We start from the raw sequence: 17,045 nt of genomic DNA, 5'->3' as shown, positions 1-17,045 counted from the left end.
TGGGGCAGATCACTCCACTTGCTAAAAGGATAGTACCTATCTCGTATCCTGACTTTTCTACATAAATAGTACCGGTAGCGAGGATAAATGGTCTATAATAAGTTCGAGGCAACCAGGAGTACCAAAAATAGAGGGTGGGTACATAGTGGCTCTTCTAGTTGTCTGGACAGCTTCACGTTCCTTATGAGTCTTCAGGCCACATTGTCCAGTGGGCCACGTGAGCCACTCAGCTGCAGCCGAATATCAACACCCTCTGATATAAGCCTTACTTGACCGGCTGATAAGATCTCCTATCATATCAACTTCGTATTCGTCGAATTTCTCCTCTGGAACTCTGATTGGCTGCGCGAGATTTTGTGGATGAACGAGGAGAGGAGGGGCCTAAATCAAGGGGACACGCGGGTATAAAACCATCTCAAAAATTAAAGAACCGACACTCCACTTGCACCACAACCACATCACCCAAATGGTTTGCTAATAATCCAAAATTTAATTTTTAAGTCCATTTGTTAAATTTGCATTTACCTTGATTCTAGGCTGGCGACAATTCCTGCTCTTCTACCAAGACCACTTCTGGCGTTTGCGAATGGCCCACTTGTGGGTGCACCGAAGGTCCCAAGAACAAAGATTGTGGGGAATCTCAGTGTAATTGCGGTCCTAGGTGTGTACATCCTGTATTTTCTTTTGAGGAAGAGCGGTTGCGCTAAGGTTTCGCGTACAGTTGCGCATGCAAGCCCGGTGAATGCAAGTGCTGAGGCGTATCATCTAGTTGTCTGTCTATTACATTTGCATCGATGAATTATTAAATTGAACATGTGGTTTCAGCCAATTGCAAGTCGTCTTGATCTTAGGCGTGAGGCAATTCGTACTGAGTCGGACAAATGATTGACCGTCTGAGGCTGGATGAATCAACGGGCTCAATGAAATACAAGCCGTCGAGTCTGGGGAAGGAGGGAGGCGAGGATGTGCATTTATCCAAGGTTACCAACAAAGTTTAGTCCTGGGACCACCCAGCAAGCATTTGATCCTTCGCGATTTACGGGATCTATGGGTGATGTATAAACGAGACGAAATATATCTTGAGAGTGTCATGATCGGGCATGGGTGGCCAGGGAACATATGTTCTTCCGCTGGGCTACAGCAGCTCGGCTCTATAAGATCCCATGCTTATTGTTAAGCTTTATGTACAAATATGTAAGGGGCAACGATTTTAAAACCTAAAAAATGAAGTAGCCGCGTATCACCGCCTCAAGCCACTCTGAATTTACCTGACGATCACGATTTACCTTTTCCTGGCTACGGCAGTCGATCCTGCGCGGTAAATCACATAGGCGAAAGGGTAGGGATCGCCCAGGTCCTTGCTTAGAAGTCGACAGTAACGGTTGCCGCCTCATCAATGATGACCGAATTATCCACCTCGTTGGGGACTACAAAATATGCGATGAAAAGGTGCAAGCATGTATCTGATACGGACATTCATTGGGAATGTTGTGGGTGCTTGATGGATGGATTCTCCATATGATCATTTATCCAACCCGTCCCGATGTGATTGAACAACTCTCACGACTCTCTAATAGGTTCTCCACTCAATTTACTCTTATGATTCATTCTTGGTACCATATGACATAGTTCATTTGCCTGATTAGCGTTGGCCCCACGCGCTCGGCCCTATGTTCCTACTCAATACTGAAGATGTATGCTACGGTCTTCCGTGACTCACGATTGACTGGGAGAAAAAATCCATGCCTTACAAGGGTCCCCATATCATGAGTAACTCTATATCTCATAAAGTTGGGCGTGTCCTTCAATAAACGTATAATTGTGTGGTGGTTATGGCCATTAATCCATCAACAAAATGTACGTGACGGGAAACTACGCCTCCCATAACACACCCAGAAAGCAATTTTCTGCAATACAAAATACGCTCACAACGCATACATCATCATTCGCATGCCTATTTTTCATCAAATCGGCGGACTTTGCCCGCGCAGCGATCTGATTGAACGCTCTCAATATATTCCAACCTTACGAAAGAAACCTCTTGACAGCCAACAGAGTGACATTTCGTCTCCGATAGCCCGTGTCTGTACAACTCCTACTCTCTTGGCTACGGGTGCGCTTCCCAATATAGCACAGAATCGAGCGTGCCTAATAAAGGAACCACGTCATATTTTCAGGACTCATTCAGGACTTGATTAACACGGCTTCCCGGACTCACTCAATCACTTTGTGTGGTTACACTATGGTGTGGCTTCTCATATTTCACGCGAGTTATTATGTTAGTAGAAGTGTGGGATGTTCAGAGGTCTTGCTTATTGGTCATATCAAGTACCTTTACCCAAGCACAATCAGCCATATGGCTCGAATGAATGTTAAGCATGAGTAAGCCATGTTGTGATACTTTGATCAAAGCAAACTAATACCTAAGGTTACTATGAGTGTCCTTATTGGCCGGCGGAGGGGAATTCCTGGTCGGCGGGATCAATGTAATCACTCTGACATGTACACTTAATCGGTGTACGATGCGCGTTCGACGCTTCGCAAAAGCATGCTGAATATCCCATAGGTTGGGTACCACATATTCGGTCCGTGATTCAAGCGTGCGAGAGCGCCTCATCACAATCTTGAGGTTATGGCCCCTTGTCATTCTCTGAAAGTGACGCGAACATCCAGATGACTGGAGATTGGATGTAATCGTACTCCGCTATCCTGGCTCCAAGTGCAAACGTGAGCGTACGGGAAGAAGATCGAGACTCCAGCGTTATGAGAGGAATCACAAGTGTATTAGACGAACTCTGGTGCCGAGAGGTTTTTGCACATAGGAGCTGAATCGATTTCCAGGGCTCCTAAGTTGCGATCCCCACCAAGTTTGTTAAGGCTTCTGCCCCAACCTTTTCCCGTAGATGAGGTCGGGGATACTACCAAGGCGTGTCCAGACGTCTACATGGTGAACTGCCAAGTATTTCACATGCACCGCCTGCAAACTTCACATTATCTTGTGAGCTCATTTCGAGCCGCTGATCCGGCAAGGATGGAAGTTCCTGCCACGGTCGATCCGTCGATGGATACTCTGCTCTATTTAGTTCCCGGAGCTATTAACGAAAAGCTGGCTGTCGACATAGGCTCTTACCTAGTTTAGCGCCTCGAGAACCAGGCTCCTGGGTACGCCTTCGGAGTAATGATGTGTGTAAGCCTGCGCAAGTGCTCTGGGGACACCTAAACTCTAAAAATCAGTTCTAATTCAGATACCCACCCCAAATAATTACGGGAAAGCAAAATATGTTAAGCCCTACTATACGATAGTGTGCGATTTCTAGGTCTAAAGTGATACCAGGTACGGAAGGACCTAGATTCCTGACAGTATGAGTTGCTATCGGGGCTACGCGGTTCGATAGGGACTTTGTATCCAACTTCTCCGAATAGCTTCGATTCTCTCCAAAGTGCTTTGAGTTAGCCTGCAACGCGGCACGACCACAATAGCGGCGACCTTTGTTGGTGTGGTAACGTCCAGCTGCGAGACTGATCGAAGCCAGATCCACGAAGTAGTCAGAAATTGGTATGGACTATCCGCGACTACGCACCAGATAACATGTTAACCAGTTAACCACCCCTGCTTTCTAGAACATTAAGCATGCATGCGGGCCGCCGGAGGGCTAACTCAGAATATATGTGCATCAACAAATACTGGTCTGGGTTCCCACGTGGGTATAATCACAACTAACAGGGATTCGGTAAGTCGTATAGCCGCTATTATTCTATCCGTGCATATAGCCCGACAAACTTTGCCAGCCTGTAGGGTGATGAATTACGCATACACCTACATCGTAATGGCAAGTCGACCAAAATATACAAGAAGACGCTACCGCCTTTCGCTTAGATGCTTAGATAGAGATGGAGTTGTTAGATAATCTCATTTGGAACAATCTGCCGCGCGAAATGGTGGCCCCACCCCACACGCGTATGTTACTTCAACGTTTTGGTGGGTGACGCCTCGGGCATACTGCCTCGGATATATCGCCACTCAAACAGACCGGACAAACTGATCATCGGTGGGGATTAGCCTGTCAAAATAAATTGGCTCCCTGCAACACAACTGACAGTTTCATCCACTATCTTCTAAATCGAGCCGTCGGCATATGGTTCGGGGTAGAACGGCATCGTTGGGGCATCTTTCTCTAACTCAGCAAATATGGTATACACAGGAAACATCATTATAAACACATTCCCCTTCTATTCGGAAGCCAACGTGACCCTATGTAATTGCAGCGCCAGTATTCTCCGGACTGAGCGGGCCACCCCAAGCGATTCCCCAAATCTTAGCGGTTTGCAATATCTACACAAAGTCACCGTAAGCTCACCCTTATATTTATCGAGTAGCTGATAGGACTCTCTTTATAGCTTGCGACCCTCCAAACCAACATAAGAGGAATGATTCAGAAGTTTATGAAGTTATGTGTCATAACACTCCAGCGGCGTGGGATAGTAGAAAAGATAGGTTTGTTACCAAATCGAGGACTAGATCTATGAATATACGGCAAACTGGCCTGTGGTGTCTCTGGGCGATACCAAGTTAGTGACGATGCCTCAGGTTCGTGCTGGAGTGTTTGGTCACTTGGGTCTTGCTCCTCGACCACAGACAGCTAAGCCGCCCCAGTTACTTGCCATATGGACCCTGAATAGGCTCAACACCAAACGGGGTACGCTTTTAGTAACTAAAATTTCCTTGTGTTTGGTGTAAGATGTCGACTTTGTTTCAGCCTAATGCTCCACCACTAGGGTGCCCACACCCAAGATATAAGAGAGCGTGGAAAATGGAACAAAAGTTCCCTAAGCCTCTGCACTGCCGGGCGCTTACAGGTCTGATGAAACGATGAATGTCTTGTGTTGGCAAGATAATCTTTTACCGGTGATGCGAAGTTGCCAGCCCTGAGGATCATCATCAAACGAATCACAATCAAGTTTAATCACGGTTGAGCGCGATGTTTAACATTCGTACACGTAAAAACACAACTCTATGTGTGGGTACTCCAGATTAAAGTGATGATAAAGAGGTCTGTAGACCAGAGGACGAAAAAAAGGGCTGTGCAGGAGGCTAAGGAAACATGCGTAAGGATAACGGTCATGGGCAGCGCAATGCAATAATAAATAACGATGCAGAAAGGATGAACTTTCTGTCTGTGAAGGTGTCTGGCTGAGGACAAGTCAATGCAAGGCCCGACCGTACAACGGCGCTCAGAACTGGAGTTGCTTGGGCTTCTCCCACTCGTATTCATCGTTGCCAAAGTGGCCGTAGGAGGCAGTCTTGAGATATTGTGGACGCTGGAGGTTTAACTCGCGGACTGGAATGACGTGATAAGCTTATGTGCTTGTATGAGTACTGAAACTAAACGTACCAATAACACCTGGTCGGAGGTCCCAGTGCTTCTTGATAATCTCGACCAGTTCTTCATCTGTCTTCTTACCAGTACCATATGTGTCGACATAGATCGATAGGGGCTCGGCAACTGGGAACACATAAGGTTGTTAGTGGTGATAAAAGTTCGAGACACAGAACCTACCTCCGATAGCGTAGGAAAGTTGAACGAGAGCACGGCGGGCTAGGCCGGCGGCAACGAGAGACTTGGCAATCCAACGAGCGGTGTATGCGGCGGAGCGATCGACCTTGGAGAAATCCTTTCCAGAGAATGCACCTCCACCGTGGGCACCCCAGCCTCCGTAGGTGTCGACGATGATCTTTCGTCCAGTCAATCCAGCGTCACCCTGAGGTCCGCCGATGACGAAACGGCCGGAGGGTTGGATGTGATAGATAGTCTTATCATCTAGGAGCTTGGCAGGAATAACCTCCTTGACGATCTTCTCCAAGATCTCGTTTCGCAATTCCTCGGTGGAAATTTCCTCAGCATGCTGGGTGGAAATGACGATGGTGTCAACGCGAAGGGGAATAGTGGCACCGCCGTCCTTCTTGTATTCAATGGTGACCTGAGTCTTGGAGTCGGGACGGAGCCAGGGGAGCACCAGTACGACGAGCAATCGACATGGCCTTGTTGAGCTTGTGGGCAAGCACGATGGTCAAAGGCATGTATTCAGGGGTCTCGTCGGTAGCATAGCCGAACATGATACCCTGATCACCAGCACCGTGTGCTTCAAGAGATCCGTGGTCAAGACCTTGAGCAATATCAGGCGACTGTTGCTCAATCGCAACCAGGATGTTACAGGTCTTGTAATCGAAACCCTTGGAGGAATCATCGTATCCGATCTGCTTGATAGTGTTACGGATTACGGCTTGGTAGTCGATCTGGGCCTTGGTAGAAATTTCTCCAAAGACCATGATCATTCCGGTTTTGGAAGCGGTTTCGCAAGCAACCTTGGAGAAAGGATCCTGTTCCAGCAAGCATCCAACTAGATATAATAGTATTGAATAAATGAACAAGCGCCTAATATAGCTTCACTTACAATAGCATCGGAGACCTGGTCGCAGATTTTATCTGTAAAACGCGTTTGAGACGCGTCAACAACTAAGTAAACGTGTATTTTGATTTTTTTGAAACGCACCAGGGTGCCTTCACCAACAGATTCCGAGGTGAACAAAAAGTGGCCAGGAGCGAGAGCCGCATGAGTAGCACCGTTAACAGTCATTTTGTTCTATGTCTAAAATCTAAACAAGAGTGATTGGGTAAGGAAAAGTGGATACCCCAAAGCGAAAAGGAGATGGAGGTGGTAAAGCTGAAGTTCTGGATGAGCGTCAAGAGCGTATTTATTCGATCCAAACTTTTATGATCTTTTACATGATCACGCAATTTGCATGTTGAGTAGCATAGCCAACTTCGTTTACGGCCCCGTTCCCGGACTCTTGATACCCTCAATAAACAGTACAAAGATTCTGGTATATCTCTTTATAGGAGACACATTGAGCACCACTATCGAAAATATTTGGCTATTCATAGCTTACTATAAATTTTAAATATGTGTCTGCTCAAGCATTAAGACGGTACAACAACCAAGCTTTGACTTCTGGGGTCTCGAGGGCGCGGAAGTTGTAGGTCACGATGGTGTCAGATGAGACAAATAATCATGAGCCCATTTCGGAGCAACGTGCAACAATTTTCTAATCGTACCTGCGGATCTGTCGGCGTTAGCTTCGCGCCAGAATTTCAAAAGTATGCACCCTTCGGGTTCAAGTTTTACTTTACTCGCGCATAGCTAGCGTTATCTATACGTTCTATCAGTCAAACCACAGCCATTGGCTTTGGGCGCATAGAAGCTTTCTTATTCATTGGCGGTCTCCCCACTAAGTTCAATGCATGCAAAGAGTGCCAACACTCTATTCGGATATCTATTTACTATAATAACCCGAGCCGTGGCCAGGTTTCGAAGAGAGAGAAGCATTTGGTATATAGCGCACGCATACAGTTCGTACTGACAGTCAGGGATACAGCTACATGAGGAAACGCCACGTACATACACGAAAGGCAAGAAAGTAGTACCCTCATCTAAAGCCAACACCTAAAGGATCAATATCCGCTACGCTGGATTGTGGCTGATGCCCATCATTGTTGGAGAGAACGGGTTCGGTTGGAGGTAGCCTAGGCGATGCAGAAGACTGAGAACGCGATAAATTGGGTTCAGTCAAGAGGGTCAGGTCTGAGAGTGACGAGGAAAGCGAGCCTATGGAGTTCACCAACGATGGTTGGGTCGATTTAGCATGGGATGAGGGAGATGCTGCCGGCCGCGCCCATGGTTGTTGGTTAACGTCTACTAACGGCTTTAATTCTGCAACCCCAATGGGGGTGGGGGCAGCAATGTCAAGTCTATGAGGGGTTGTGGGCGCTGAAACGGGTGCTTGGTCGGCCCAAGGGTTGCTCAGCACATCAGGGATTGGAGCACTACGAGTTACTGAGGCTGAACCAGAGTTTCGGCCTAGACTCCCCATTTTGCTAACGGTAGGTAGTTCACCTCCATTGCTAAGTATATCTTCACGCATACGCGGGCTGGAATCGTTATTTGGGGTACCATAGTCCCTGACGCTTGTGTCGTATGCAGCCTGAGCAGCTTGGAAGGCAGCCGTTGCGTTAGACGATAGGGATGCCCACACGGATCTCACGCCCCCAGCACCCGCAGCAAGTCCTTCAGCTGCGTTCCTCCATGCACGCGATGGGGCAAGAGCATCTCGTGCATCACTCCCACCGGCCTGCATAGAGAATGCCGAATTTGTCGAGGCAAATGGTCTGAGGCTATCTTGGCGAGAACTTGTTGGTGGAGGCGTACTTGCCGTAGAAGGTAAACCCGAAGATACTCGCTTGATACGGGTAGGGGACCGAGGCTGGTAGGGTGCTCGTTGGCTACCCAAGTCCCCTGATGGGGGAGGCGTGGCAGACGGAGTAAGAACAGCAAGTGGTGAGCCGGCAAGGACGGGATCGTCTTCCGATCCAACTACTGGACCTCGTAGCTCGACCCCAGATGCAGTTGCTTGATTAGTTATACCCCCACCATTCATTTCTTCATCCCCGCGACCGTACAATCGATACCAGAAACGAACATCCTTTGAGTCTGGGATTAGCACAGTTGTATCACGAGTTGGAATGTTGGACGAAGGGTCGTAATCGGAATTGAGCCATTGGGATCGATGAGCTTCAAACCAATCCCAGGCGCTACGCGTTCGCTGTTCAGCTGAAAGTTGATTTCCGTCGGCAACACGTCTCTCTCGCTCGCAGTTGAATAGGAAGGTGCCGAATTGGCACGAGTTCAAATGATAGTATACTTTCAGGAGAAAATCCTCGTTGTATTCAAAACGTGTGGGAAATTGGCGGTAGATTTGCCAAAGCGACTCCAAGAATTGGTGAAAGACCGGGCTTGTTTCCTTGAGATGTGACTGGCCGGAGAATTTGTTCTGGACGGAAGCAAAAAAAGCTTGAGCTGCATCACTGCTGCCCCCTCCTTCGTTCGGGGCGGTTACAAACAGTTTCTCAGAGGACAAATGCCCGCAGCGGTCGAGGAACTTGTGGCCAAACGATAGCCATTCCTTTTCCACAAGCACATAGAATCCACGGAGAGTTCTAAAGTAAGGATCGAGACAGATTTGAGCGAGCGATGATAACTGGGCGGTCCTATCCCACCCATCCGAACAGTGTAATAAAGCGTGCGATGCGTTGATATGGATGGTCTTCACAATAATCAAGGTACCTTCCAGGATAGATGTCAGGTGCTTTATCCAGCCAGAACGCCTAAGAGCCTGTCGATCAAGAAACGCAAGCCTGGATGCCTCAGGTCCCAAGGCGTCCGATGGTACCGAATTTGAACCCGACATAGTTGCGAGCATATCAGCTTCGTACAAGGCCTCTGCTACCCTGGCGAGAGAGTCCCGCATGACATGTATATTATCGATACCGAGGTAAACTTTCCTCGCTTCCTTGTAGTTATCCATGTTCTCCGTCCCAGCGCCCTTGGCGGCGTTCGCCATCGCGTTCGTGGTAGGTCGGGCATCAATAATCAAGTTGACAGGTGTTGCACCGTAAACTAGGGAAGATGTTGATCGAGAACGCCCGTCAGGAGGTCCGGCGTAGACGGAATGAGCAGAATGATGTGATTGGAAGATGGCCTCAATCAATTTTTCATCTTGTACCGAGCGATTGTTGGTCAATCCAACCATCGGTTGACTACACCGTGTGATGGTTGCCTATGAGATTCCCTGAAGACTTAGCGTGGATGAATATGATCAGATGGGTCAACTCACAAAGTTCCCCCAATGCAGGTAGGACAAAGAAGGGATACGAGCTTTACTCCGGTATTTGGCGGCATAAGAAAGAGTAGCATCGCTGATACGAGCCGGTACGACCAACGTCGCAGGATAAGTTGGACAAAACTAGTAAACACGTCAGTAGAGCTGAATTGACCAATGTGATGATATCCTACCGAATAATCTTTATTGATTTCAGTAAATCGCCAAGCTTTGGTACGAGTCCCGAGGCCCATTCTTCCAAACTCTTCTCTTGGAGTGAACATCGACCAGCCATCATGGGGGGTACCAGCGGGGGGCGTGTAGAAGAAAGCGTAAAGCTTCGTGACCGATGCTATTGGTGCGTAAGTGTGTGAACTCCAGGTCGCGTGGAACCCAGCTCACTCGCGACTGTAGACTCTCGCACACTGTCAAAGACATCCGACGCATGTTGAGGGTTTGCAAAGTAAAAGGTTAAGTTCTCAAACGTCCGGCAACGTACTGAGATTGGGGAAGATCCAGTGAGCGTTTGTGGCAGCCGCGTAACGAGGGATATCAAGGAATATGGGATCTGTGATAATTCTTAGATGCTTAGTTCTCCTATACTAAACGCACACGCACCCACGTTTCTTGATCGTCATTCTTCTGAAATATGAGGTTGTGGGCTGTTAGATGAAGGGTCCCCTGCTGTTGAACTCCACTTTTGACCAGCGTAACATCATTGACCTATTGATTCATTAGCAACATTCCCGATATTCTGCGCCAAACGTTTACCTTGGCTATCTTAATGGTTTCCATTCTCCATAAACACAAAACGTCTCAAACGCAACCCACTCCACAATATGGGCGCTGACCGAGAACTCCTATTGAATTGAGCTTAAGCGCCAGGGTCTCCGGAATATCACGTGATTGTCAACTCTGTATGCGTTACCCCTATTCAACCATGCCCATTCGTTGACCACACAGCTGGAGATGTTGCATATCCTTTTTACATTAGTAATGCATAGCCCTATATTTACAAAAACTAATGATACAGAGAGATAAGAAGAAACCGGTTCCCAATAATAAAATGTCCGTGAATATCAGCGCCGGGGAATAGAGTGGTGAATCATAGTGACCTGTTCAATGCACGGATCATCCTTTCATCTTCCGAGCACCTCGGCTCATACGGTTGAATAGAATCATGGGGATGTCGTAAAGCATAAGTATCGGACCGTCGAAGGGAGGCACTGTTGGGCCGTATGGCAGGAAGTTCCAGCGAGCTCATCTCCACCACGTGTGGGTCGTAGCTTCTCCTGTCTATAGGGTATCCATGGGGTCCTAGGACTTGTCGATCTACCCCCCATTGGATGCCGGAGTGTGCAACTAATGGAGAGCTAGTAGCCGAACTTGATCGTGATGACCCACGAGTAGTTGGAGTATTGGGTATTATTGGGGAGCTCAGCGGAGAAGGAGATGTTCTTCTCGAGCTATTGCCATCTGTGTAGCCAAAGTCGCCATTGCTTCGTGCGCTCTGCCGCGATTTGCCACTCCTGTATACGCCAGGAGGGACTTTTACGTTTTTTCCTATTAAAAATCATTGAGCGCATGCGCCGTAGTAAGACAGGACATTTACTCACGGGATACATATCGAGTGTGGGGAGATGAGGAAAGTCTTCGTGGGTAAAGTAGCAAGTGATATGCCACTTTCGTTTTTTGGCGTCAGGTGGTGACCCGGGTAATGTCACGATGGCAGAGTAGGTTTGCTTTACCAGGAGCCCGGTTGAAGGTAGTTCCTTGGCGTGCTTCGTGCCCACAAGGTCTTTGCGCCTGAAGATTAATTAAGATCAGGACATGGACGCAAATACAGGCTGGGTCCACTCACTTCATATTGTTTGGATCGAGCTGGTCGCCCAGAGTTTTTTCCTCATAGAACTATACTCCGACTAGTTTCAGCACCCTGGTCGTGAGGAAACATAATTGTAACTGACCAAGAATGGCTCGCGCATCCGTGAGCAACTCCACATGAGCCCATCTGTCCAACGTTTGAGGCCGATATCATCCTACCCTGGCTGTTAGTTGCTGGGCGACCAGTCAAATGAGTTGTACCTACATCAGCCTCTTGCCAGACAAAGACGGAACCAGATTTATGAACATGGCCCGTTCGCTATCGTTCAATCTTCTCGAAACGGGGGTGAGCAAACCGAGACGGCAAGCTTCAAACATTATCTAGGATCGAACTTTAGTCAGGCGCCCGCTCGCTGCGGTGAACAAGGTATAGCAATACCCACCTGTGCGTCCCGAGCATCTCGTACATGTAATCGAGGGTGAGTTGGTCGTTGAATGTCATGGCCGGCAACGCAGAACATGATAGGCACAGATAGACAGTGGCGTGAGTCGCGAGAAGGATGGGGGCGAGGAGGTGAGGGTGTGAAGGTATGGGTTGGTGGGGCACGGTATTTAAACAAAGGCTAAGTGTGTAAATGTGCGTGGCGTACAGGAACGTGAATCAACGGGAGTATGGTACAAGGAAGGGCTTCTGGATGAAGGTCGGAAGACGTTGCATTCTGTAGGCGGGCCTAGTCGCGCGGACCGCGGGAGAGGTACAAGTGCTCCAGAGTACCGTTTACGGAAAGCCATCGATCCAAAGACATTTCATCCACGGCCTCAACTGAAGTCTATTCGTAGTCATCGGATCTGGGGTTATGGCCGGAATGTAGTCCTCTACGCTTAGATGCAGGCTTCAACTGGTAATGCCTGTCCCGATTTTCAGAGTGTGACGTAACAACCCGGTTGGTCTACCGCTCCGAGGGACTGATACACACAACTTACCCTAGACAATCACGAGGATTTGCATCTTAAATTTAAAAGCTGATCTCACCCATTGTTTGCGACGTGAGAGGGAATCGACCTGCTTCTGTGGTAGGCTTCCTTCTCAGCCACAACGCAAACGCTTGACAACTCGACCATCAACGAGGGCCGCAGGTAAGAGATGGTCCCTTGCTCGGAAGTTAACTCCCACGTGCAACCGGCCGCTTTCCACGAGACAACCCCGCCTGTACCTTGTCATTCAAGTTCTGCCATTTCTCGAACCCAGGGACGCTAAATTTCAGCTCGGCCAATCGTTGCCCACTACCGGTGCAGGCGTCAAGGGAGGCATAGGCCCGGCCCAATAGACAAATTCGAACCAAGTAAATGTTTTCTGGTACCAAGACAGACGTGTCTATCACTTTGAATGTGATAACATGTGCTGTATATTCGTTGGCACGTGGCATTGATTTAATATGTTCTCGAACTTGTCTCGGATCCCTCGATACAGAAAATTCCTACGCAATCTGTACGAAACTATCCGCGCATGAGGGGGACCGGGGGCCGCTCGGCTCAATTGACAACAATACACACGCATAACGTTATTGTAGCATCTAAGATGTGGATAATTTAGCCGATTATATATTCTTAGTCATGTCATACTCTGGTTGCTAATTTGCGTATCTGGTACTAATTCCAGCTGTGCCGTCGCTAGACTCATGAACGAACCCGACACTCAGTGAAATACAGCCCATCATTACCGGCTTATCAGCGAGACACCTTTGAAGATCAAACAAGGCTTCCCAGACCCTGAGGCTAGCCACGGCTCCGTACCAAACCTCTCCCGAGAGATAGGTTCGCTTTCATTTCGGACATAACTACCGAAGCTGTGGCTAATCGTGAACAAATCCAAAGAGAGCATGTTTCTTCGGCCCAAGCACCCTGAACTCAATTAGCGTGCAATTCCACCCGTCGCGCTCATCAGACACCCCTTTGCAAACCAATGTGGACGAGCCGAGATTTCGTCTAAACGTCGGAAAAGTGAGGAAGCCCTCTAGGGCCTGCGAATCTGATCGGCAATATATAATTTTCCTCCACAAGTGCACAAGCTTGTGTGTGTGATTAGGAAGAGTTCCTAGCCAAACATGCTGACTCGGAATACGGTCAATTCATTATCGCAGCCCTAAAGGAAGCCGTCCAAAGAATATTCCCGAATTTTAGGCGAGTCGTGGACTCTAAATCTCGCGCGTTTCGCCTACGATCGACATATGAGTCTAATTAGCGCCGTGTTGGCTGCAAATGGATTCTAATTAAATTATTCACGGAGCAACAAGCGCTTATTTCACCTACACAGCCACGGGTCACCAGCAACAGTGGCTATACCGACACCCACACCACCCTGCTCATCCAGATATCCCTTTGAAATGTCGGAATCAGTAGACTGCGCCGTGCCTCGTTTACAAGAATACTGTTGCAAGGTGATACTAATAAATATAGAATGTTCGTACACATCTCAATTTTTTAATCCTATCCAACCACGTGGGTGTCTAACGTTTAGCCACGAATTTGTGTTTAGCGGTACCTTCAACGGGAGATATACCTTTCCGTGTGATAAGGCCAGTCTTGAAAGGTGCAAGGCCAAAAAACTGGAACAGTTGGAGTTGTCAGCCCCGGTATGTTGATAACCCCAACACCTGATGACCCGATCGTTCCAATCACGAATTTGTATTGGCCCTTCGCACAGCACCTGGTGAATGATACTCAAGGCGAGTGCCTACAGTCGATCGAGATGGATGTGCACCTGATTTCGTTGATACCATAGTCATATGGAGGAAACGATGTTTGGACGAATTCCTAGAGTTTCGACAAGCCAATGAGAACGGGACGATGCTCGAACCCGAAAGCTGGAGAGAACAATACTTCGTGCGTCTAGGCCTCAGCCAAAAAAAAACTTCCTTTTTTTGCTACCGGCCTCCTGACCTATAGCCATCGTCTGTGAAAAAATTATTATTAATAAAGGAATCCTTGGCCGAACGTGAGCGCAAGATCACCGATTCAGCCTCCCGCCTACGAGGAATGTATCAGAAAGAGGAGGCCGGCAAGCGAGTTCGGCAAACCATGTACACCACCAAAGCACCACCTCCGAAACGCGGCCGATGGGGTAAGGACCGCACATCTCGTTCTCCATGGCCAGACTCTGAGGGCAATATTCCTCACTTCCGCTCCTGTTTTGATCACCAGGTCAGATAGGCATTTCGAAGCCTCGCACACTCATCGACAAAGCACGCCAAGATACAAGAAGGATTCAGCATGTTCATGTCAGGAACGCTGGGTCCTCGGACCAACCAATCGTCCAGCGCAAAGTTGTACCCTTGGGGACTTCTGACCTTATTCGGCCACGGCCGACGCAATCTACCACCCTTCCCAAGCCACCTGTGGCTTCCGGGGCTAAGAGAGGCAATGCTGGCCCGAGTATCTAGGAACCCCCCTCCTCCCTCCGCTCCCCTCCCTCCGCGGGATTCCCGTGCACCTCGAGGGCTGGTGGGGCTTCACGGTCAACTTTTTTGCACACGCACACGCGGGTTCTCCATACACCGACAGTGAAAGGTGCGGTGGGAGCCTGTCCGGGTCTTAGGTTAGCTTCCCCCCTCCTCCCTTCATGCATTCTTTCTTCCTCACGGATCTGCCATCTTGATTCGGAGTCTTGCCTTTTAGTCTGATATATCTAATGCCTCCCCCCCTCCTCCCCCTCCCTCGTTCACGGTGCTGTGAAATACGACCTGATGGACACTTGTACGGGTTTGCCAATATGTATACCTAGTTAGCTTTTTTTCTTAACACCCTACTAGATTTCATAGTGAACATGAAACAGACATGCCCGCCCATCAAGCAAATCTAATGCTTGTGGGGGTAAAGCCTACCTTAATCCAGTGCCACAAGTGCCAATGGGGCGAGGAGAGAGAAAGGGCTATACCATGCGCCCCAGTCCGATGCAGCGGTAATTCGGGCCTATTCAATTCACACAAAGTTAACATATAGGAACGACATTTCGAGCCGCGTGAAGGAAATTGAAAGTTCACATCTAAAGTGATGCAAATTGGCGCGGATAGTGCATACAGCCGATCTGCAAAAGGAAAGATAGATAGATAGTAAGATAGAAAAAAACTTTCACACAATCTCAGATTTGGAATGAGTATACTATTGTACATTTGATTGACATGGTAAAATTGTATCCGGGGCCTAAAACATAAAGCAAGTTCCTCCGTTGGTAGGACATGAAATTTCAAGATTGGCCCCTCTCACAGGGCCGCACCGACAAAACCTAGTCATTGGATAGGGGTAATAAGAGGGTCGGACACTGATAAAATAAGAGCATACGTCAATTGACAAATTAGCCGAATCTGAAATCGGGTCTGGAGCATGTTTGTAGCATACCTAGATTGCTGCCCTTGGGGAAGAAGGCTATGACGATCTTGCAGGTCGCTACCCACGAGGTTGGGAGGCGGAGGCGACCATAATCGAATGGTATGGTCGTCAGAGCACGATGCAAATAGCGCGGGATCTCGAGGATTCCAAGCTACGTCGTTGACGCATCCATTGCCGTGGCCAGACAAGACCTCGATTAGAGCACCCGTGTCTCGTTTCCAGACATAGAGCGTTTGGTCTGACAAAAAAGAAAAAAGAAAGTCATTTGAGAAATATGCGGGGGATGTGGCCGAGGATCTGAGCCAACCGACCTTCGCTACCGCTTAAAACAAACCCTTCGTCCGGTCCTCCCAGGCAGCTGCGGATAACATGTTTACCCTGGTAATGGCCCATATATTTCTGACACATTCGCTGTGCGTCTAAATCCCAGTTGGACCTCCTAGAATAACAATGATTAAAAGCATTGTCAATTATTAAATGATATGGGGAGAAGCGAGTGGGGGACAAGGTCCCAACGCACATCGGGTGCGTGGCTAATGAGTACATATCTTGAGTCAGCCGTTGCCTTTACGCTTGTCACTTCATTCGACAACCCGACGGAACTGATGCAACGACGATACGGTCCACCGAAATGTTGAAGGAAATGCCAAAGGACGGTAGGTTGGTAGTAACAGGGTTCACATATCAGTCAGTGTGTGCACAATGACAAACATTCCGGGCCGGGAACATCCCACCCTCTCGCATCGACTTACAAAAGTTCCGTTTTGGACGATATAAACTGAAAACCTTCATGGATCTTGTTTGGCGTGAAGGGTCGAAATTGTTGTTGGTTGGCGGTGGGACAACGAGCGTTCCGACTGCAACGAGTCGCGACCCGTCGGGTGTGATCGTCAGGTCCGTTACAGGATTGGCAGTGGTTTCTCATCAATTGCCCCAAGTTCGTAGAGCTTCTCACCCGTGGAGCTCTGTCAAATCAAGGAGCATCAGAAAGTGAGCGCGCCTGGACAAACATGGCCTTGGATAGGGAGAACCCCATTTGGAGTATATCCCGTTTTTGAAGGATGAGAGCAAGATAAAGAAAGTTACCAACCCAGACAACGATATGGCAGTCCATGCTCCC

At 48.4% G+C, this 17,045-nt stretch overlaps 3 protein-coding genes across 3 annotated transcripts; all 3 read right to left on the bottom strand.

Moving 5' to 3' along the window:
* Positions 1–5,232: 5,232 nt before the first annotated feature.
* On the bottom strand, positions 5,233–6,636 carry RhiXN_02252 (methionine adenosyltransferase; the record flags this gene model as incomplete). The annotated part of the gene is made up of 6 exons (XM_043322071.1): positions 5,233–5,339; positions 5,394–5,504; positions 5,559–5,979; positions 6,065–6,379; positions 6,454–6,468; positions 6,553–6,636. 6 exons carry the CDS (start codon positions 6,634–6,636, stop codon positions 5,233–5,235), a joined length of 1,053 nt encoding a protein of 350 aa, XP_043187894.1.
* An 850-nt stretch (positions 6,637–7,486) lies between these two features.
* RhiXN_02251 (phosphoinositide 3-phosphatase) lies at positions 7,487–10,510 on the bottom strand (the record flags this gene model as incomplete). The annotated part of the gene is made up of 6 exons (XM_043322070.1): positions 7,487–9,673; positions 9,731–9,859; positions 9,910–10,067; positions 10,118–10,283; positions 10,334–10,438; positions 10,487–10,510. 6 exons carry the CDS (start codon positions 10,508–10,510, stop codon positions 7,487–7,489), a joined length of 2,769 nt encoding a protein of 922 aa, XP_043187893.1.
* A 310-nt stretch (positions 10,511–10,820) lies between these two features.
* Positions 10,821–11,700, bottom strand: RhiXN_02250 (uncharacterized protein; the record flags this gene model as incomplete). The annotated part of the gene is made up of 4 exons (XM_043322069.1): positions 10,821–11,278; positions 11,328–11,521; positions 11,577–11,626; positions 11,683–11,700. 4 exons carry the CDS (start codon positions 11,698–11,700, stop codon positions 10,821–10,823), a joined length of 720 nt encoding a protein of 239 aa, XP_043187892.1.
* Between the last annotated feature and the right edge of the window lie 5,345 nt (positions 11,701–17,045).

Source organism: Rhizoctonia solani, chromosome 16 (assembly GCF_016906535.1).
Source record: "Rhizoctonia solani chromosome 16, complete sequence".
Taxonomy (NCBI): Eukaryota; Fungi; Basidiomycota; class Agaricomycetes; order Cantharellales; family Ceratobasidiaceae; genus Rhizoctonia; species Rhizoctonia solani.
This window is presented reverse-complemented; position numbering and strand designations above follow the sequence as displayed.